The sequence below is a fragment of the Neocloeon triangulifer genome, unplaced genomic scaffold (genome assembly GCF_031216515.1).
Source record: "Neocloeon triangulifer isolate White Clay Creek 2 clone unplaced genomic scaffold, ASM3121651v1 ptg000020l, whole genome shotgun sequence".
NCBI lineage: Eukaryota > Metazoa > Arthropoda > Insecta > Ephemeroptera > Baetidae > Neocloeon > Neocloeon triangulifer.
Window position 1 is genome coordinate 372206 of NW_026775561.1, and position 20888 is coordinate 393093.

The 20888-nt window shown below is 41.1% G+C and overlaps 6 protein-coding genes across 10 annotated transcripts in view; 2 read left to right on the plus strand and 4 right to left on the minus strand.

Annotated features, from left to right (window-relative positions):
- Positions 1–14: 14 nt before the first annotated feature.
- On the plus strand, positions 15–4851 carry LOC132204085 (protein cramped). The gene is made up of 12 exons (XM_059632341.1): positions 15–138; positions 667–854; positions 915–1202; positions 1256–1468; positions 1525–1715; positions 1768–2253; positions 2950–3102; positions 3157–3456; positions 3509–3914; positions 3966–4084; positions 4141–4242; positions 4298–4851. The coding sequence occupies exons 2-12, from the start codon at positions 668–670 to the stop codon at positions 4409–4411; spliced, it is 2559 nt and encodes an 852-aa protein (XP_059488324.1). The 5' UTR covers positions 15–138; position 667; the 3' UTR covers positions 4412–4851.
- LOC132204088 (phenoloxidase-activating factor 2-like) lies at positions 4433–7065 on the minus strand. Its single transcript, XM_059632344.1, has 6 exons — positions 6755–7065; positions 6495–6700; positions 5645–5775; positions 5345–5584; positions 5092–5290; positions 4433–5044 (listed from the first exon to the last, which is right to left on the minus strand). The coding sequence occupies exons 1-6, from the start codon at positions 6987–6989 to the stop codon at positions 4859–4861; spliced, it is 1197 nt and encodes a 398-aa protein (XP_059488327.1). The 5' UTR covers positions 6990–7065; the 3' UTR covers positions 4433–4858.
- Positions 7066–7657: 592 nt separating this feature from the next.
- LOC132204089 (transcription factor SOX-30-like) lies at positions 7658–11205 on the minus strand. Its single transcript, XM_059632345.1, has 6 exons — positions 11030–11205; positions 10425–10614; positions 9166–9537; positions 9030–9116; positions 8160–8217; positions 7658–8105 (listed from the first exon to the last, which is right to left on the minus strand). The coding sequence occupies exons 2-6, from the start codon at positions 10611–10613 to the stop codon at positions 7711–7713; spliced, it is 1101 nt and encodes a 366-aa protein (XP_059488328.1). The 5' UTR covers position 10614; positions 11030–11205; the 3' UTR covers positions 7658–7710.
- Positions 11206–11691: 486 nt separating this feature from the next.
- On the minus strand, positions 11692–14681 carry LOC132203869 (uncharacterized). 4 transcript variants are annotated; one of them, XR_009442473.1, is made up of 7 exons: positions 14456–14681; positions 14233–14390; positions 14055–14176; positions 13575–13884; positions 13273–13522; positions 12915–13012; positions 11692–12858 (listed from the first exon to the last, which is right to left on the minus strand). XR_009442473.1 is itself a non-coding variant. In XM_059632020.1 (6 exons), the coding sequence occupies exons 2-5, from the start codon at positions 14288–14290 to the stop codon at positions 13281–13283; spliced, it is 732 nt and encodes a 243-aa protein (XP_059488003.1). In that variant the 5' UTR covers positions 14291–14390; positions 14456–14681; the 3' UTR covers positions 11692–13012; positions 13273–13280. The 4 variants fall into 4 exon arrangements, 2 of the variants coding, with proteins under 2 accessions (XP_059488003.1, XP_059488002.1); XR_009442472.1 differs by having other exon boundaries at positions 11692–12859; positions 12912–13012; XM_059632020.1 differs by having other exon boundaries at positions 11692–13012.
- Positions 14682–15635: 954 nt separating this feature from the next.
- On the plus strand, positions 15636–19306 carry LOC132203953 (pancreatic lipase-related protein 2-like). 2 transcript variants are annotated; one of them, XM_059632131.1, is made up of 10 exons: positions 15636–15728; positions 15780–15933; positions 16884–17064; positions 17114–17223; positions 17578–17741; positions 17798–17932; positions 18070–18150; positions 18204–18318; positions 18613–18734; positions 18792–19306. In XM_059632131.1, exons 1-10 carry the CDS (start codon positions 15680–15682, stop codon positions 18812–18814), a joined length of 1134 nt encoding a protein of 377 aa, XP_059488114.1. In that variant the 5' UTR covers positions 15636–15679; the 3' UTR covers positions 18815–19306. The 2 variants fall into 2 exon arrangements, with proteins under 2 accessions (XP_059488114.1, XP_059488115.1); XM_059632132.1 differs by having other exon boundaries at positions 17611–17741.
- A 392-nt stretch (positions 19307–19698) lies between these two features.
- LOC132203861 (sodium-dependent serotonin transporter-like) overlaps positions 19699–20888 on the minus strand; it is a 30762-nt gene continuing 29572 nt past the window's right edge. Inside the window, exon 12 of the mRNA XM_059632009.1 lies at positions 19699–20832. Within this exon, the coding sequence (XP_059487992.1) occupies positions 20755–20832 (78 nt within the window). The 3' untranslated portion in view covers positions 19699–20754. The remainder of the gene's footprint in view (positions 20833–20888) is intronic.

The window sequence follows — 20888 nt, forward strand, 5'->3', positions numbered from 1 at the left end:
CGTAGGTTGCCACGGACCAATCAGAGCTCTTGTTTTCCAAAACACTAGTTTCCGAGCAGCTGTCACCCAATGGGGGCGCGTACTCGAACGTGTAGCATTAAAAGGACGTCGAAGGCAGTCACTCTCGTATCATTTATGGTTAGTTATCTCGATTTTCTGAATTAATTAATGGCCCCGCTGGGTCGGCGCTCGCTCCCTCGGTCGTAGCAAGTGTGCCGATCCGTCGGCGGCCGACGCTGGCGACGACGCGCGCCGAATATCGCCCAATTCCCGCACTTGGTAAAAATTGTCTGCCCGCCATTTGCAGAAAACGTCCAGAATCTGTGTTCTATATTTTGTAAATTTGGACGCAAAACCGCACGGATTGTCGACGCACGCCGAGTCTGTTCGCTTTGGTGCGTCGCGTTTCCTCGTCCGAAGAGGTCGCGGCGTGCCAGCGCCAAAATTGTCGCACCAAAAGCGGCAAAGGAGCGTGTCCGTCTGAGCACCAGCGAATCCGACATGTTTACCTCATACCAAGCGATGGGTTAATTATGTATATTTCGAGTCGTGAGGCAAAGTTTGCCCAACGCGATTCGAAATTGCCAGATTTTCTCACACCAACCCCGAATTAAACACTCGTGGTGTCATAATTAACATGCTTAAATGTATTTTGGTAATTTTCAGAATGGAGAAGACGGGTCAGCAGATCCGCGAGTGTCTGCACAACCATGACCTGAGGAGTTTGGACAGCGCCATGGTGCAAGAGGGCGCCGTGCCGAGCAACGCCGTCGAGCCTTCCAACTCGACCAAGCCGACTCCGGTCAGGTCCAGCGCCAGGGTCTCCAAGAAGGCCAAACTCGACTTGCAAACGAGTAATATTTTAATTCAATTTGATCAATTTTTTTTTTAATTAAAACAATTCCATCTTCTAGAAACTGCCAAAGACGAAAAGGGCAAGTCAGCGATTGTCTCTGGCCCGAGCAATTTGTCGGCCACCGAGGGCAAGAGGAAGCGAAACTGGGGCTTGTGGTCCGTCGAGGACAAGAACATCTTTTTCGAGGCGCTGAACGAGTTTGGCAAAGACTTTGACGCCATTCAGAATCACTTTGCCTCGAAAATCAAGAAGAGGGGAGTGACTGAAGCCAAAAATAAGGACCAGGTGCGACACTTTTACTACAGGAACTGGCACAAGATTTCCAAATTCATCAACTTCAATCCTGGTAATTGATTAATCTGGTCTTTAATTTTTCTTTTTATTAAATTTTTCAATTAGATTTAGGCAAAGTGAATCAAGAGTTGTTTGGCCTGATCAACTACGGAGAGTTGAGGAAAAGACTCGGCCGCTCCGTGCTGGACAAAAATGTGATTTTGAAGCTGCACGAGTTGATCTACGACGGCACAACGCAGATAAAAGTGAAAGGCAAGACTGTCCGGGTGAAAACCCCTCCGTGCCGAGCTCTGCGCAAACTTGGCCAGAACGAAACTGGTATTTAATCTTTTGATGATTTCACCGACCGAATTCTAAATTATTTGAATCGCCAGGAGGAGAAGGTTGTCCTAAATTGCCTCAAAGGGTGGGGGTGGAGTTGAGGCCGCTGAACAACAGAACCTGGGGAATTGTGCACGTTAAAGCCTACAACCCCCGAGTCTCCACCAACCAGCCCTTGCAGCATAAACTCTCTTCGCTGATCACTTTGCTGCAAAACAGGTGGCAGAGCAGGGACAGCAAACTTGTATGAATAATTGTTGTTTTGTGACATTTTTTATTAATAACAACCGATTTAGCTGGAGAAGTTGGCGGCTGCGGGTGAAGCCAACGTTCCTCCTCCCCGGCAAACCATGAGACTGAGGCTGGCCCCGAAGGCCGGAGTCAAAATCTCGGTGCCTTCCCTGAACGTCAACGACAGCACGAGCACAAACTCAGCCATTTCGCTCAAGTCGCTCGAAGGGCGGCTCATCTCGATGAGGAAGTCGGCATCCTCGAGGAACGGCAAAAGCGGCGCCAAAGGTCGCAGCAAGAAAAAAGTGGCCGACGGAGACAAAACCTCGGAGCTGCAGGACTCTGTGGGCACGGACAAGTTGGTCGCCCTGCAGCTCGAGGGCGATGACGCCACTGACGGCGACCTTAAGAAGTCGCCGAGGGAGGAGTGCGGCGAGGAGGGGGCGGAGGAGAGGAGGTTCGAGAGCCACGCAGCCCAACTCGAGACCATCAAGGCTGGCTGGACCGCGGACAACGCCGGCAACATAACCTTAGGAGAACTCTATGTGATGGTAGGAAACTAAAATCAGGGCCTTCGTGGGAATTTTTTTTTTAGGAAACCAATCATTTTGATTTTGAGGTCTTTGGAAAAGAAATTGTCTTGCCTCTTTTTTTCTAGCCATTTCGAATAAATTTTGGGTATACAAAACACCAATTTCATGCGTGGTGAATTGAAAATTGGGTTATTTTTGTTTACTTTTACATATATTTGAAAATCCCAAGACTGATTCGGACTGAAATGGTTTTTATTTCAAAGTTTTTCATTAAAATATTAAATATTTAGGATTTTTGCATGAAATCAAATAATCAATTGTTGAGCAATTTTTTATTTAAAATTTCTGAAAATTACATGAATAAAGTTACATTTCTACCCAATGTCTTGAAACAAAATCAAAAGAGATAATTAACACCAAAATAGAATTTATTTTTAATAAAATAAAATCATAAAGTCGCTTAAAAGTGACCTTGACCTTTGACCTACCTCTATGGTGTCAGCAGAAAAGTTGTTCTGCATGAAAAATTGAGTCAATTGGTAAAATTTTTATCACTCTAGCATTATTGGTTGCAGAGTTATACACTTTTTAAATTTTTTTCAAAATGTCCCAAAAGTTTGGTAAACAATTTCATTTTAAAAGCTCTCAATACAAAATGATTGGTTTGCTACAACAAATTCCTCTGAGAAATTGTTTTTAATGAGATTTTTGCAGTTTGGATCCAACTCGAAGCTGTGTTTTGAATACTCGTGGGAAGAAATTCCTCCAATTGCTGCTGTGAACGGGGTCGACCGGATCGACGCCTTCTCGTCGGTCATCAAAAGGCTGGTCAACCTGGCCAAATTGCTTCCAGTCCTGAAGGAAAAGGTTTGTCAATCTTTTTAGCTCTGAAGAGGCTTTTGATTTTAATCAAACGAACAGCCTAGTTGCCCCTGTGGCCACATCTGCACCAAAGGAACAGCGAAAGGTCGCCAAAGAGTGGCAAAGCCCAAAGCTGCGGCCACGGCGGCCTCGATGGTCACCCCGAAGGAGGAGGCCTTTGTCCACGGTGCCATGCTGCAAGCCACGGCCGTGGTCATCCCCAAGGTTTTCCCCCACAGCACAAGCATGACCATCCAACCCGTGCCTGCTCAGGACGCCATGTTCAGGAGGCCTTTGTTGGCACCTTCGCAGGCCAAATCGCAGCAGGACGCTGAGGACGCCCTCAAGGCTTCCTTAGAGGTAGTTTTTTATTATTATAGATTGAATTTTAAATTTTGATTTATTTTTTCAGCAATTTCGGTCTAAAAAGTACTGCAACAGGGTTGGAAGGACGAGTCGGAAGAACATGGCGGTGCAAAGGGTGGTGTCGACGTTGCTGCCCAAAGTGCCTGATGGACTCGTGGCCATCGTGCCGCAGAACGTGGTTGGATTTGCCAGTCCCGGGCACGGCGTGGTCGTGCCGGTCATCCAGGGTCCCACCCTGACCTCTCCAAAGGTGCGAACCTCACCCATAGCTCAACCTGTGAAGGCTGTTCCTTTGGTTGCCGGAACGGCGGTCAAAGAAATCTCATTCAAAGCCAAATCGCCCACAATCTCCTCCCTGCTCGGCCTCAACCCTGATGACCTTTCCCTGGGCGCTGAAAACGCCACCCTGAAGGACGTCACCCTTGGCAATAACGACCCACCTAGTTTTGTTGGTAATATTTTGTCGGAATAAAATTTGCGGGTTTCTAACAGGAAATTTTCAGGTCTTCTGGGTCAAACACCAACTGATGTACCTGAGCCGTCGGCTGCCGAAATCTCGCCGCCTTTGAGTCCGACTCAAATCCTCAAAGAATCCGCCGACAATCAGTGGCTGAATTCGGAAGTGAGTTTTTATTTCAAACTGGAAATTTTGCTCATTTTAACTTGCTGCATTTGAAGGTCTCTGATTTCTCGCTGAGCAGTTTCCTGGGCCACTTGGAGTCGCCCTTGAAGAGCTCGGTCCACGGTACAAATAACGAAGACTCGCGCATGTCCCAAGATGTGAGTCTTAACTCCCCAAATCTTGTTTGTTCTTTACATTGGGAAATGATTTCAGGTGGACGCTCAGTTCCAGAGTCTGATTACTGAGAACAGCCTGGAGTTCATGACTAGTTTCGCCGATCTTGCAGCTCACATCGCGCCCGAACCAATGGAAAGCAGCAGAAAGTAGGAGGTCCTCGGTACACAAAACAGATCTTTATTTATTATACATTCAAGATGAGTCTGTTAACAGTTTAGATTGAAACAAATTTTTATCAAACGGCTTCTAGTATTTCTAATTTTTATTCAAGACTTGATAATAATTTAAACCTTTTTCTCAATAACAGTATTTATTTTGACACAAGCTCGGACACTTTATAAAATTAACAGTAGAGAAAATATTTCCGTTGTGCTTGAATAATTAAGTTAAAACTGTGATAAATAGTGCAGAAACTACTGATTAGACCATTACGGAAGGAATCCTTACAAGAATTAGAAAAATTATATAATTTGCACACAAATATAATGGCTTGGCTAATAGTAGCATAAGTTGTGAAATGTGCAGCATTTACATGTGGAATTTGTCATAAGAGGCCAGTGGAGACGAATAAAAATCGATCATTATCAAAAGAACGTTTCAATAAGCGAGTCCTTTGAAGTTGGCAGTGATTTCGGAAATCCACTCGGCGTGGCCAGCGACGTTGACGTAAACTCCGGGCACCTCGGGCGTGGCGCATCCGATTCCCCAGGCCACCAGTCCGGCCAGGTAGAACTGACCTGGCCTCTCCGTGCTTTCGCAGACCAGGGGGGATCCGCCGTCGCCCTGTCTCAGGTTTTACATTCGAAGAATCGAAATAAATTTTTTTTTACCGTGCAAGCGTCCTTTTCCGGCTCTCCTCCGGCGCAAAGGAAGCTCCTCCTGTCCAGCTGGAAGTACTGACTCAACTTGGTGTCCCTCAGTCTTTTCTCGCACTCGTCCGACGCGACCACCGGCACGTCCACGTGCTTCATGATTTCCTGCAGCGATCCTCCTTGGAACGCGTTTTTGCCCCATCCGGACACCCAGCACCTTTTTATTGCCAATATTAGTCAAATTGATTCCAACAAATTTTCTCTCTCCAACCTTTGGCCAACGAAATTCGCGTCTCCTCCAGGCAGGCAGACGGCGGCGATGTGCGGATTCCGCTGCAGGGCGACGACCTCCTCCAAGGTCAGGACGGCGAGGTCGCCCTTGAGGTTCTTCGGATTGAAGTCGGGGTGGACGATGACCTCGGTCACGTTGAAGTCGAGGTGGCGGTACGGCTCGTGTTTCACGGACGCGTCCCACTCGCCCAGCCGCACCTTCAGCCCCTCCGGATTCGACCTTGCCAAAATATATATAGATTTAACAACAGTTAATTTTTGTTTAAATTTTATAATTTACTTGTAGGTGTCGTTGAGAATGTGGGCCGCAGTTAAAATGTGCAGGTTGTTGAGCAAAACGCCTCCGCCGATGTACAAGTTTGTCGCCGCGTCCAGGATTGCCACCGTCCAAGGGTGGTGTCCGAATGGCGCCTAGAAAAGAGAAGATTTTTAATTTTTAGAAAAAAATTCATTGTGGAAAGCATTTTAGAGCAAAATGTTTCAAACAAAACTTGTGAAAATTTTAATTTTGCACACTTTTTGTTTAAATGTTTTCAAAGCGAAAAAAGTTACAGTTGCGGGTAGGTTGAAAATGAGGTTTTCTGTTTGGTTTTCATCCATACAGTTTTAACGCTGAAAATTCTCATATTTTTCAAGCTTTTCGCTTTTAAAACTTTTGGCGCTTAGGATTTAGAAGAAAATGTCAAATGCAATAAGTGTGCAATATTAAATTTTCCACAAGTTTTGTTTGAAACATTTTTCTCTCAAATGATTTGCAGAAGAACTACCGCAAAAAAAAAGCAAAAAGATAAAATTTACCTTTTGATCAAACAATTGAAATTTTTGGTTAATTTATGTAAATTTTGTAATTTTTTGATAGCTTATTAAATTTCCTATCGATTGACGTCTGTCTCATGTTTGTATATTAAATAGAAAAATTACTACAAAAAATACAAAATACGCCAAACTTTCCATAAGTATAAAACTTTTTTACCCGGGCCAAGAAGGAAACGCTTTGGGAAAAATCTCAGAAAATGGGTATTCATTAAAACCTCAATAAATGGTGAAAATTTAAGACACTTTTTTTCTTAAGGGCCAAATGCTTTAGATTTCTGGACTAGCTGAATAAAAAAGGCCCATTATGCGCGTACTTGGCCTGGTTTGAGCGCATTGTTGGTTTCGGTGATGTTGGGTCTGATTCCGCAGGTCGGGGCTGGATTCTTTTGGGGGGCGAAGCAGCACAGGATGTGGTTCTTTTCCGAGCAACTTCCTTCCGGCGTCACGATTCGCATTCCGATCAGAGGACACTGGTCCACCCGGACGCAGTTGCAATTTCGCCCCTCATCAGAAGACGCTCCTGAATTTTAATATAAATAAAAATAAAACTTATATTTAAAAAGATTTTAATTACCAGCAGCTGCAATTCTATCAGCGGTTGTGTTGCTTTGCATTTCCAGGACTGGAGTTGTCGAGACGATTGTGGGCTTTAAGGTTATTGACTGGGTCGGCGGTCTCTGCGCCGAACTACCGTAAAGGTCATCTTTGTTTTGAAAAACTATCCCTTCGTACGAGGTGGACGAGGCATTTTTCAGTTCGTCGCAAACGCCAATCAAAGGCAGCAGAAGAAAAACGATCGCGCTTTTCATTTCGCTTTGAAATGAGCAAACGGCAGCGAGGTCTGGCCAAAGCAAACAAACAAATTAATTCAGAGCTGTCAAACCACTTCTCAGGTCTCAAGGCCATATTTATAATAGCTTGCATAACAGGTATAGAGAGAGAGAGTTTTATTTTTTTGATATTCCCACACACCTGTAAGAAAAAGAACTGGCAAAATATTTAATCGTTTTACTTTTATTACAATAATTTCAGGAATCATACAGATAATATGGCTTTGCCATGCTATTGTAGTATTTTGAAACAATTTTTTCGTATATTGATATGCAGATATACAAGAGACAAAGAAAGAGAGTCAGAAGACGTCAAGTAAATCACAAACAAATCGCCCCACTTCACTAGATGGGTCTCTTTAGCACGCATTTTTTTAAACCACTATTTTGCTGAATAGAAAAGTAATTTAAATTTGATTTAGCAAATTGACAACAATAAATAAAAACCAGTGCAATTAGATTCAAACTTCAGACGGTTCTCGAAGAACCCCGCAAATTTCAATCCGCTTTCAGAGATTACACGTAAAAAGCTGCAGCCTGTAACATTTTTGAAACATAAAAACTGACCGCGCGCACTTTATTTAATTCGTATGTTTGACTTTGGATGAAACAACCATCGAAGGTCCGTGTTTCCTTACTATGAGGTATTTCTTTTTTTTTTCATTAAACCACTCGTTTTTTTAAATGAATTAAGAAGTGACTACGAGTCGAGTTCGTCTTGGTCGTCGTCGCCGACGGGCATGAGGACGCGCACGAGTTGGGTGGCCTCGAAGCAGGGCTTCTTCTTGGTCAGCTTCTTCCTGAGCAGGGCCTCGCGCGCCTCCTTGGGGCTGTAGTAGTAGTTGGGGTACTTTTGCTTGTGCTCGATGTCGGCCTTCTTGGCCGCGTTGTAGTAGCTCTGCTTGTCGCCGGCGCTCAGACTCTTCCACATCACGCCCAGCCGGATGCTGATGTCCTTGTTGCTCTCGCTCGGGTTCTCCACGGCCAGCTTTCGCCGCCACTCGTTGGCGAAAACCATGAACGCGTTCGGCGGACGACGGATTTTCCCCGCCCCGGCCACACTCTCCTCGCTCATTTCCCCTCGCTTCGGCCGACCTGCAATTTTATGTTTACTCAAAAATCTATTTCAAAATTTGCCCAAAAGGGTACCTTTCAAGGGGCGAAACGTGGTGGTGGTTATGGTGGTCACCTTTTCAGACACTACAGGCTGAAACAAACAATCAATCAATTTTTCAGTATTTTCTCGAAAAAAGGTAAAACGGAATTGAATTTAAAGATTGAAATATAAAAATAGCAGTAAATCCTTTTTCAAAAACAATGCAATCTGAATGATGTTTGGAATAAGTTGTAGGTGGTCAACCTAAGGTCAGCATTGCCTAAAATTAGCGATTTTTACTTAAATATTGTTTTCCTTAATTATCTCGGCTTCTACTGCAGCAATTTCAAAACATTTAGCACCGTTTGAAAGCCACTTAAATAGACTTCCATTCGGTCATAAGAGTCAAGGTCACATGTCAAAGTTCAAGGTCACTTAAACTTCACAGAAGTTTTAAAAACGCCGCCATATATTCAACGACCGAAAATGCTTTGATCTTATCCACAGGAAAAATGTTCAAAATTTAATTTACATATAAGTATACAAATTTTTGGTTAATTTATGTTATTTCTGAGATATCTACGAAGGAAGTTGAAAAAATGTGGTTTTGCGCCCTTTTCTGAGGTCACAAAATCCAACAACCACGCCGAATAATGATCAGATTGGTTTGGGGAAATAAATTTAATTTGATTTGAAGTTCAGACGTTGAAAATTTTAAAGTAATGAAACAAGAATGACAAAAAGTTATCAAATAGAAATTCTAAAAAAATTAATTAATCAAGATGGGCTCCAAATTCTTTATAATTATCATTTCTCAAAAATATTTTAAACAATTCCGAATGTTTTTAATTGATTTTTCCTTTGCACAAAACGCTTATTTTCCTACAACTCTTGAAAATCAAACGGAATTATTAAATATTAACCAGATCAACAATCACTCTGGGTTCCTCTTCCTTGTCTTGCGGAGAGCAGGCGTCGATGTCCGTGATGTCGGGTGGCTCGACCTTGATCTGAGACAAAAGGTTAATTTGAGAGTGAAAATGTCAAGATTGGTGGTACCATCGAGGCGAGGTCGGTGTCAGGCGAGTGTGCGGCGTGGACGGCCGGAGGAACTTTGGAGGTTTTCGTGACTAAGGGTGGGGGCGAGGCCTCCTCGGCGCTCTCCTCGCTCGACTCGCACTTGGCCTGCTTCGACTTGGGCTCGTCGTCGCGCTGCTCCGACTTTTGCCGCTTCAACACGATGCGCGTGCGAATGTTGCACAGGCCCTTGACCTGCAGCGCCTCGGCGATCTGCAGAAAACCCTCCAGCTCGGTCTGCACCACTCGGATTTCACCTTTGTACATAAAGTCCAGCAGCGCCTTCACGTGCGCACTGCTCATGTTGTTCAGGATGACGATGGGGTGCGGCGTGTTGTGGTTGTTGAAGATGTCCTGAAATTAAATTTTCAATTAAAGGGGGTCACAGTTTTTGCCAAAATGATTATTATTTTGAGCTTTTTTTAGGAAGGATTGAATTGATTTCACATTTCCTTCAAAAAAAATGTTCTTTTAATAACTTTTTGTCAAGTTATTAGCAAGAAAACAACGCCAACGTGGAAGACATCATCTTGGATTGTGACAAATCTAGTTAATGAAAGACCCACTGAGGTGATTTTTATTGCCCTTTTCTCTGAAAGGTCGCTCAATTTCTAGTTTATTTTGAGAAAACTCAATGTGAAAATTGCAAACCAATCGCAAAAAAACCAAATTCGAGTAATTCGCGCGAAAAAATGTGAGAATTGTATATTTGGTAAAAAAAACTTCAGCTTTTGGTCGTCGGTGGCGCTGTGATCGCTGAAAACCCGGCAAAAATCAGCTATCGCAGCGCCAAAAGTGTCCGAAAGCTCATGTTTTTTGACCAAACTGACAAAAATAATTGATTCTCCAATTTTTTTTTGCATCGATTAGGTTTTCTTGCGATTGGTTTAGAATTGTCACGAGTTATATTCAAAATTTGGCAATCTTTGTAAATAAAGAGCAATTAAAATCACCGGAGTCGGTCTTAAGGGCAAATTTATGGTTCCAGTTGGTATATCGAGCCATTTTCAAAAATGAGAGGGACCAATTTTATGGTCACATCGACCATCTCAAAAGATTTGCTTAATCAAAAAACTTTGGTGAAAATTGAAGCTGATGAAATAAACTTTTCAAAAATAATATTCAATAAAAAAAGTCCAGGATGACTTTAACCTTTCCTGTCATTTTCAAATTTCTCTTTTGAGCCGTTTTGTTATTCAAAAATAGATGAAAATCAATTTCTAATTTTGAAGTGAGCGCACTTGGAAGTAAGGGCTGCAGGCGGAGAGGACGACGCGGTGCGCCCGGAAGTGGCTGCCCTGACAGGAGAGGGTGACGTCGACGAGGTCCTGGCGCGAGAACTGCTCGTTCAGCACCTCCATCACCGTGCTCGAGTGGTTGTTCCATCGCAGGTGCAGCTGCTGCTCGTCCACCTCGTCCGGGCTGGACATTCTGCGGACACCAAAATTTCGATTAAAAAAACTCACACTTGGCTCAGAAAAGTGTTCGTCACGGTTGCCCTGGAGACTGAATTGATTTTTCGCCGCACACTTTCCAAATTTAAAATAACAATAAAATGCAAGTGAAATTTATAACAATAATTAATCATTAAAAAATTTTACACAGATCGAATGAGATAAGAAGTTATATTTTCATAACAATGAAAATAATTCTACAAAAATTAATTTTTATCAATTTTTTTTTTTTTAAATTTGAAATTGAAAAGACTTTTGACACGATTTTTTGCAAAATTTCACAAGTTTTTAAACCGAATTTGAATGGAATAATCAATAAATTATTTGGGGCCAGGGGCGGACGTGGTTGCAACAATGGAAACCGCAACAATCCGGGGTTTCTCTTTGCTCACCTGTTTTTCGCCCGATTTCGCTCACTCTGGACGAACCGTGGCAAGCGAACCGCCTCGGAGAATAAATTTCAACACTTTGGAAATAACAATTGTCGTTTCCGTGCCGAAAATCCGCCGAATCAATCGTAAAAAGTCGATTCCGAAAAGAAAACAACAATGCGTTTTCTCTCTTGGATTCCCCGTAATGAAATAACACGGCGACCCGCGCGACATCTGCACGGAAGGCGGCGAAACGAGAGCGATCAGCTTGTCGACAAGGAAGCTCCCAAAAGGATGATTTCTTATGCTAAAAATCCGATTTAATTTAAAATTTACTGCAAAAATTAAATTAAATTTGTGCTTTTCTCTTTGATTTGTGGAATAATTTACAATTTGATCTCAAATAAAAGGTGAAAGTAAGTGGAAACTGCAGTTTGGGCAGATCCTGTTTAGAAAAACAAGGCTGTACAGGTACAACTTCGGCGCAGAAATCGGGAATATAAAAATCTGTTTAATTTACCAAATTAAGTGGAAAATTCCCTGCAGAAAACAAAATATCACTGAATCTGTCATTTTTCTGTGTCGAAACTGCTTTGATGTATGAAATAATTAAAAAATTTGAAGGTTTTACGGAAGTGACACTGCGACTGCAACATTAATAAAATTACTCAATATATTGATATTTGTGTTTATTAATTCATATCACTTGTGTACAACTTTTATCCACCTTTTATATAAATGGCAGTGTGGAGACTTTTCGAAGAACAAAAATGGAACCTTAAAAATTAATTTTTTGTTAACCCAATGACTGGAAACTAGCAAATATGACGAGATCTGATTCTTATTCACTTGAAAAGAAATGCATTTAAGGAACTTTTAAAGTTCTAAACTTGTACTTTTATAATGAGCACGAGACCATATTTGCAAGCGTCCGTGGTACAAAGGCACTTATTACTTGCATAATCAGTCAATCATTTTGTTTTTAATTAGTCTTAATTAGTTTGAGCTGTTGCAATTAATGCTAGAATTAATTCTTCATAAATAAAAATGAGAGAAGACACATTGGAAGACATCAATTTTTCACAAATGCAATTTAAGATTTAGGCTGTCAGAAAAAAATGTCTCTTATCATTTTTTACATCTTCCATTCGTTTCGGGATTCGGCGCCACTCTGGAGACACGTCTGCCAAAACCAATGTGTGCACCTCATCCCCCTTTTCAAAGTCACGCCACAGCAAAATTTCGCATCCCACTCTTTCCAATTCTGGGCAGGTTCTGATGAGCCCAGAGAGCAGCTTGTTGTGCGTGTCCAAGGCTTGAGGAAACTCTACATCTTTGGTCTCCTCGGTGGGCCACTCGAACTCAAACCTGGTCTTGAGGCAGGTCAGTTTCTGCAGGAAGGGCGAGGCCGAGTCGAGGAGGGCTCTTGGCTCGGTGAAGAAAAAGTCGAAAAGGCCAACTTTTTCAAGGTTCGGCGCCAGCAACAGATCCCAGAACATCATGCCAGGAATTTCCACATCATTGCGTTGTGTCAGCTGCAGATCCTTCAGCTTCAACCTGGCAGGGTCAACACGGTGATTCTGGTCCTCTCGGTCAAAGTCAGATTCCACATGCAGCGTCTCCAGGTTGGGGCACAAAGAAAGAATTCGACCCACGCATGCGTCTTGCGTCTCGTTAGTGTCGTCCATGCAAATCTCAACCAGTCTGGCACCAACCACTTGAAGGATCAGGTAGTCATCGGGGAAGAACAGCTGAAGCAGCGATTGCAACTGTGGTAGTTGGGTGTAGGTCTCCGGGGGCAGGTCGTGAATTGTGTGCATCTTTTTCAGTCCACCAAGGTGACTTGCAATACTGTTGGTAAAAAGTAATTTATTAAATCAGAAAATGTTAAAAAAAAAAATACTTAATTTTCAACATGGCCAGTGATTTCCCCCACCTCTTGCAACATGAATGGCCGTGGAGGATTCTCCGGGATGAACAAGTTTGGCAAGTAATTGAAATCAGCTGTAACATTAATCAATCAATCAATAAGGGGTAGGGTCGGTAAAATGGAATGTCAACTGGTGTAATTCTGAAAATAATTTCAATAGGATAAGAAGGGAGACGTTATTTACAATCGGTGTGATATTGTTGGGAATAATTTCAGATTTAACAACTGTATTCAAAAGAAGACAAGAATTGAGTGGCAATTTTTGAACCAAATATTTGATTAATTTTTTAAAAAGAAAAAAGCTAAAATGACGATAAAAAACAACTTTACTAACTGTCATTGTCAAGGTGAGTGTCCCTCCTGTGGATGGATCTGAGGTTTGGCAGCAATTCGAATGCTTTTTGAGGGGTCGGCAGCGTTTCTTTTGGGCTTCTCTCCGTACTTTGAAACACTAACAAAGGAAATTTTCTCCAGCAGGGGCAAATTTCCGAGCGAGCGCAGTCCTTCCGTGGTCAGATCACGATACTTTGTCAAACTGATACTCCTCAGGTTAGGGCAGCTCCTGCTCAGCACTTCCATGTCCTCTGTGTACATTTTTTTTCAGGTAAAGAATAAAGAAAAGTTTCTAAAACATACCGTCGGAAAATCGAAAGGTGATCAGGTCTAGGTCACCCAGGTTGGGGAATTTGGCAAGGTAAGGGAGAATCAAGTGTCCAGGTCTCAGCTTCCGACTCCCTGTCCACAGATCTCGAACGCTCCTCAGGTTGGGAGCCGAAGAGGCCAAGCACTCCCAAATTTCCTCCGATTCTTTGCTGAAGATGCACGAATCTTTTTCAATCACTTTGAAGTCAAAATCCTGGAGGTCTGATGTGATCAGTCGCTTCAGGGTGCTTAGGTCAGGCTGGAGTGAGTCTTTCTCTGCATTTGTGAAACCATAATAAATTTTCTACAAAAAAAAAAAAAATCACAGATTTGATTGTTTAAATTAAAATGGTTAAGCTTAAGATTATTATTATTCTTGTCAATGACATTCCAAAACTTAAGACAAAAATAGTAAAAAAATGGTGCTTTTAATACTCTTTTTTTCACAAAGTGGATGAAAATATTTGTATGTACCTTGAAGATGCACGAGCCGTCTGGAGCAAAATCAAGGCCAAGTTCAGGACGCACATAACAAGCATCACGCCCGGGAATCGATTTTGTGACGGCCTCAAGGATTGCAGTTGTCACTCTGTTGGCTGCAAAACATTTATTGTGATTTAAACTTTGCAATTAGCCGAATGTGTTGCCTTACGAAGGTGGCCGATCGAATCAGGGTCCAGTTTTGCCAGGTTGGTGACGACGGTGCGCATGGCCAGCTCCTGCAAGGGCACCGCAGGTTCTGTCTCAGGGTCTGCAGGACTCTCGCTGCTCCGACCAGCTCCTGCGTGCTGGCCAGTCCTTTGAGCAAGTCTGCAATCCCCAAATAAGAAACCCATTTCAGATTTTCGGATCGTTTTTGTAATTAATAAACAAACCATTCAACTCGCTCTTCCTAATTAGCGACGCAGGTTCATCCATTTTCGGCGTTTCGGCAGTTGGTCTGCTGCTGTGACCGGTGATTCAAAGTCTCCGAGCTCAGTCACAGTCAAGGGTCAACCTTGCAGAGTTTCATTTAAGTTCGTTATTTGGAAAATAAATTTACAGTTTTCGATTCGATTTGCAGCAAAACGTGCCAAGAAAAAAAAGAAAACAAAACAAAAATGGCGTGTACACAAAGGATTACAATGCATTTATCTTTTGACAAAATATTAAACTTTATAATTATTTAACAAACTTGTTAAATAATAACTTGTTATTTAGAAATAATGTAAAAACATAAATCATCAGACCCACGGACTGTATTTTTTTAAATTCTGAATCTTTTGTCGCTTTCGTCCACGTACAACACGGTACAAAAAATTTGTTTCAAGGACGGCCGATCCTTAACTCCTTTTTGTACACTCCTTTAGTTCAAGCACCAGAGGGCGAAATGTGAGCGAAATGTTAACGGCAAGAAGTGTTGGCGGGAGAGATAGGATTGCAGAGTTGATTTTTTTTTTTTTTTTTTTTTTGAAGAGATTACGAATAAATTAGATTGTGCGAGTATAAATTATAAAATATTATATATTTTTCAGGGCTATCAACCATTTTAAAAATAGCGGAATATAACAAATTGCTCAAGAGACCTCTTTAAAAAGCATGAAGACTCCTCTTTCCCCCCCCCCCCCAATTTTATGCTTTTGCACCCGCTGAACACATTGATGGCACTTTAAGCACTGCACGTACCACAAAAATGATAAAAATTTTCTGCCGAAGAAAAATAATTTAGCTCTCATATATTATATAATAAGAAAATGCAAATTCTGAATTCGCCATTCTTGTATTTTGATATTATTGATTTGCAAGTTTGAAAATTTGAAATTCTTTGTTAAATTAAAAACATCTCATTGTGAGAGCTTTAACTTGATTAATCTACACCAGATTTACGCTTTTCTGAAATTTCAAGTTATCCTGAAATGTGTTCCAATGAGTGGAATGGAAGTTTCGAATCACCGTGGTTTCTCTAGTTCAAAGAACTTTTCACTTTCACGGTCAAAATTGACAAGAGCTTGATGCTTGATTATCACAATCTGACCTTGGCGGTTTCCGCAGGAAATGCGTTTTTCCGTATTAATTTTAAAACAAGTCGTTTTGGTGAGAATTAACGAACGCAGCTGAGGATGAAAGTGGTCGGTTTGGAGCTTTTGCTCGGCCTCTGTCTCCTGCAGGGTGAGAAAGCATTTTGCCTAAACTGCATCAGGGCTCAATTTGTGGGCGCAGGTGGCGCGGGTTCGCCGGTGCTTGGGCGCGCCATTCACAGCAGGGCGGTCACCCTCGGCATCCCCCAATGTCTCAGCTTCGTCCGCTCGGTGTTCGGGGGCGAAATGCCCCTCAGTGCCGCCGACATCGACACCAAGTTCTTCCTCTACACAAGGTTTTTTAACTTCCTTGCCAAATTTTAACAATTATTTTTCTATTTTTATGAGCAATTATAAGAAAGAAAAAAACGTCTAGGAAAAAAGCATGGAAAAAGGTCATGCCAGTCTGAAATTTGTACCATCTACTGGAGTATTTTTTATTTTTTGTAGCAAATTTTCTATTCCTTGTACAAATATGTGACCAATACCATTCGATAGAAAATTTAATTAGCTTTCAAAATCTTAGGTTTACTATATGACAATATTTGGCGCCAAAAAGTGTGATTTTTTGAACAAAGGTCAATTATTTGGTCATTTTAAAGGTTGTTTTTTAGCTCTGAAATCTTCTGGAAATTATTTTAGAGGAAAATGTTTCAATCGAAAGTTGTAGATATAATTTAGGTTTGCACACTTTCTGTTCTTAACATTTTCTTCTAAATCCAAAGCGACAAAATTTATAAATGATGAAATTTTGAAAAATGTTTGATTTCCACCCATAAGCAGAAACCTCATTTTTCAACCTTTCCGCTTTTATAACTTTTTTCGCTTTAAATTCAGGAGGAAATGTTTAATACAAAAAGTGTGCAAAATTAAATTATCTACAAGTTTTGTTTAAAAATTTTTCCCTAAAATTTTTTCCACGAGAGCTAGAGCACAAAAAACCAAAAAAAAAAATAGTAAAACATTTACCTTTGCTCAAACAATTGAATTATTGGCGTGTTATAAATTTTCTTAATTGAGAAAAGTTGATTAGGATTTTAAAGCTAATCAAATTTCCTATCGGTGGTCTCATGTTTTTGCACGGAACGGAAAAATTACTACAAAACAGTTAAAATACGCAACCTTTCAAAAAAGGTACTTTTTTTACCAGAAGTGGAAAAATCTTAGAAAATAGAAAAAGTGAAAATTTCCGACTGGCATGAATTTTTCCCGGGTATTGAAACCTTTTTCTTTCCTGAACTGAAAGGGACCGCGACGGGGCGACGCAGATCAGGGTGGGCGAGTTCAAGGATTCGGCGGACGGAAGGTGGAAACCGCTGGAGCAGCTTTTGAAGAAACGAAAGACGATTTTCGTGATCCACGGATTCCAGAACAGCGCCGACGAGGAGTGGGTCAAGAAAATGGCCCAAGCGCTGCTCAGCACCAAGGTTCGATTTTACTCTTAGCTGCGAAAACTGCTAAAAAACGAAACCGAAGGAGGACTTGCAAGTGGTGGCCGTCGACTGGGCCGAGGGGGCCAAACCGCGCTTCTTCAACTACGTCCAGTCCGTGTCCAACACGCCCGTGGTTGGCGAGGAAGTCGCAAAGTACGCAATAATCATCTCTTTTTTTATGCTTCAATTTTAGTTTGTAGATTTTAAGAAATATTTTCATTGCAGAAGGTGAAAAAAGATCAAATTTCGTGACAAATCATTATTAAAATAATATTAAATAATTCGCACCCTTACAAAAGGGTTCACTTTTAATTCAACCAAACAAATTTGAACCTCAAAGAAAATTAGTCAGAAATGTGATTGAAATTCTCTAATTTTGGTAAAGCAGCTAATCTTTAAATGCTTTTGGCGCGAAAAAACAATACCTGATTTTAACCCTTCAGGGTGTGAATTATTTCAATTATATTTTGACAATCGTCATGAAATTTGGCCTGCTTTCAAATTTAGGATTAGAAAAATTAAGTCCAGTCGTTCCTTAAGGTTGGTTCGGCACTTGAACGAGCACTTGGGCATTCCCCTGAGCGACTTCCACCTGATCGGCCACAGCCTCGGCGCTCAGGTTGCCTCCTACGTGTCGCACCACCTCAAGGGCAAGGTCGGCCGCCTCACAGGTTTTTGGTTCAAATAATTAAAAAAATTGAGAAAATTTTAATTAAATTTTACTCAGCCCTGGACCCGGCGTGTCCGTGCTTCAGCATGCTGAGCAGAGACCTCAGGGTGGACCCTGAGGATGCAGAATTCGTCGACGTCATCCACACCAACGGCAGGGACAAGTACAGCCTCGGTCTGATGACCCCTGTTGGTTTGTGGCTTTTCTATTTATAGGTCAAACCGGGTCAAACAAGCCCCTCATTTCTCGTTGGCGTTTTTTTTTTTAATTTTCTTAGCATAAAACTTTCCTGAATTAAAACTGTCCTTGAACTAATTAAAAAAATTCAGGCGACGTCGATTTTTACCCGAACGGGGGTCAGGAACAACCTGCGTGCGGCGTCAAGAGTTTCTGGCTGCGACCCTTTAAGCGTGAGACGAAATTCACTCCCAACTGAAATGTTACTTTTAATTTTGGTCAATAGTTTTGTTCTCGTCGATTTGCAGCCACGCCGCGGCCGTCGATTACTTCATCGAGTCCATCACGGCCGCCGCCAAGTGCCGGTTTTGGGGAAAGCCCTGGAAATTATTCGGCAATCGGTACGAAAACGAGAACGGACAATTAAGATTGCATTTTTTTATTTTTGATCATGCAAAGCAATTTTTATGCTTAATCTGGAAAAGAAGCTGTCAAATTTCTAGCCATTTTCAAGAAAAATTTTACCAAAAAAAAAAAAGACCTCAGACTTATATGACGTATATTTTTATTTTTGTTTGAACTGATAAAAACCGTTTGAAAATTAGTTTTTCGAAAGGCATTATTAGATTGTAAAATTACAGATAATTTTAGGAAACTTGAATATAAAATGATTTGTGAATTTCATTTCTTTGAAGGACCGAGAGTGATGCTTGCCCTGGAAAAAAGTGCGAACTGACGCCGATGGGCTACGAGTGCAACAAATTCGCAGGTCGCGGCACCTTTTACGTGCCGGTCGCCGACGGCTCTCCCCACTGCGGTCGGTACCAAAGTCTTCATTATGAATCTAATTTGTTGACTGGATTGAAATTTTCAGCCGTCAGCAATAACAGAGGCTAAGACTTCCTTTGACTGAAGAAATAATATGACTTAATTTTTCCCAATGCTACAATTTTAATTGTAATATAGAATAAAAATTGCTCGATTTTGGACTGAAATTCAAAGACATACTCATTTTCAAACATTATAAATCAACAAAACATATATGATTTATAGTCGTTTGAACGCTTTTTATGTCTATTGTCTGTATAATAATTTCTAAAAGGCTGGTTTTATATTTTTATGTACTGTAGTTAATGTTTGTCTTGGGTCTTTAATGAGGTTTGTGTATTTTCAAAAGGCAAAAAACGTTACATTTTGACCCTTGATTTAGAAACTTGGTCACCATCAGCAAAGAAGAAAATTTGAAATGTCTGAATTAATTTACTTTGTGTTACTTCACGCTCATGTATTTCCAGCGGCTAAAATGGAATTTCGCAAGTAGAATTCGGTAGTTTGAGAATGAAATTATCAATTAATATGATATATTTGTTTGCAGAAATAAAAAAAATTTCAAGGGCTTAAAAATAGGCTCGATTTTCTCACTTGAACAATGCAAAATACCACGATTTTCAACCCTAATTCAATTGATCTTTTCCCAAAAATTCATGCGGTGAGCCCCAATTTTCTAGTGCCAAATCAAAGAACATTTTGGTGGGTCAAAAACTGAAATTACTTCAAATGCGATTAAAAGATTATTTGTGAAACCTTTACATAAAAGCAAGCAATGTTAATTTTAAATTAAATTTTCTTAAAATTTAATCCTTTGAAATTGAGACTTTTCTAATTATAAAAATGATCCTGTTAGTTTTTTAGGGGATGATTTTGCTTATTTTTCTTAAATTGAAATAAATTATTGAGGGTTTTTCGGAGCAAAATAAACTCTGCAGTCTCTATTTCAACAATTCGTTTTAATACACATCAATTTCGAGTAACATTAAATATATATTTATATTACGATTAGAAACATATTGTCAGCAAGAATGCAAAGTTGGCGCGCGCTCGCGGCTGAGAGGCGGCGCGAACGATGCATTTTTTTGTTGTATTAATTTTAAATATATGTAATTATTTGTCTTCGTTCTGTGCTTCGCCCTATTTGGCTGCGATAGGGCGAAACAGGCACCTGAATTTTTTTTTATTGATACGAACACTTAATTAATTACAACGCAAACACATTTAAAGGGTATATAAGTACAGACGAGTGTGTGCGTGTCAAGCATAGACATTTACATTCCGTGAAAGAACTGCATAGCGACCGCGCATTTCGACATCTTCCTCTGGTTTTAAAGCTAATTTAAGCATTACTGAGAGACTTTTATTGCCTAGCTACACACACCGATTAGTATTATAATTTAAGTTGCAGGTTTTGAGTGTTCGTTTGGGACACTTTTTGGTCACAGCAAGCGAGATATCGGCAACGAAAAGACTCTTGCTTGCAGATTGAGCACCTCCTCACAGTCTCTACAGACGAAAAGCGACGCGCACGACGACTTAATTATGACGAGTATTTTTCGGTCACACAAAGACACGCACTTTTGAGTGATTAATTGGAACGAGATCGATACAAATGCCCTCTCTGGAGAGAGAAAAAGTGTAATTATCGGTTCGACGCGTGAAATTTATTGTCACAAAACTCGACGGGGAAGATTTTTATCGATTAATCTCAGACAAACAACAACAACAAGTGAGACCCTCACGCTAGCCGAGCATATTACAAATTTTATGTGAACACGAATTCCGCAAACTATGGCTTTCTTTTTTTTTCACACCGAAACATATTTTTTTTTTAATTCGAGCCCGTTCGAATCTTGTATTGTCATGACAGCATGACGTCGAATCCCTTTTCCGGGAGACAAAACAAAGCAACACATTTTTGTCATAGAATTTATGCGAAAATCAACACCAAAGGGGAAAATTCAGACGAGCCACTCGCCGAAGGAATTGAGTTTCGGCCCAGCAAGTCACACGTGCGTGCCGTAAGTCGAGTTGGCGTTTTGCTCCACCGCGTCCTGCTGCGGCGTGATCGCTTTGTGCAGACGCTGAAACACGCATTCGTCCTTTTTTACTCAAATTTCTATGCAAAATGATATGATCT

Excerpts from the sequence above, each read along its gene's own strand:
- LOC132204089 (XM_059632345.1), bottom strand. The coding sequence starts at position 10,613 with ATGTCCAGCCCGGACGAGGTGGACGAGCAGCAGCTGCACCTGCGATGG. Across the intron at positions 9,538-10,424 it reads CCTGCAGCCCTTACTTCCAA|GACATCTTCAACAACCACAA; the intron begins GTGCGCTCACTT and ends ATTTAATTTCAG. Across the intron at positions 9,117-9,165 it reads ACACCGACCTCGCCTCGATG|ATCAAGGTCGAGCCACCCGA; the intron begins GTACCACCAATC and ends CTTTTGTCTCAG.
- LOC132204085 (XM_059632341.1), top strand. The coding sequence starts at position 668 with ATGGAGAAGACGGGTCAGCAGATCCGCGAGTGTCTGCACAACCATGAC. Across the intron at positions 1,469-1,524 it reads ACTTGGCCAGAACGAAACTG|GAGGAGAAGGTTGTCCTAAA; the intron begins GTATTTAATCTT and ends TTGAATCGCCAG. Across the intron at positions 1,716-1,767 it reads AGAGCAGGGACAGCAAACTT|CTGGAGAAGTTGGCGGCTGC; the intron begins GTATGAATAATT and ends CAACCGATTTAG.
- LOC132203953 (XM_059632131.1), top strand. The coding sequence starts at position 15,680 with ATGAAAGTGGTCGGTTTGGAGCTTTTGCTCGGCCTCTGTCTCCTGCAG. Across the intron at positions 17,065-17,113 it reads AAGCGCTGCTCAGCACCAAG|GAGGACTTGCAAGTGGTGGC; the intron begins GTTCGATTTTAC and ends ACGAAACCGAAG. Across the intron at positions 17,224-17,577 it reads GTTGGCGAGGAAGTCGCAAA|GATTAGAAAAATTAAGTCCA; the intron begins GTACGCAATAAT and ends TTTCAAATTTAG.
- LOC132204088 (XM_059632344.1), bottom strand. The coding sequence starts at position 6,989 with ATGAAAAGCGCGATCGTTTTTCTTCTGCTGCCTTTGATTGGCGTTTGC. Across the intron at positions 5,776-6,494 it reads ATGCGCTCAAACCAGGCCAA|GCGCCATTCGGACACCACCC; the intron begins GTACGCGCATAA and ends TCTCTTTTCTAG. Across the intron at positions 5,045-5,091 it reads CGGAAAAGGACGCTTGCACG|GGCGACGGCGGATCCCCCCT; the intron begins GTAAAAAAAAAT and ends AACCTGAGACAG.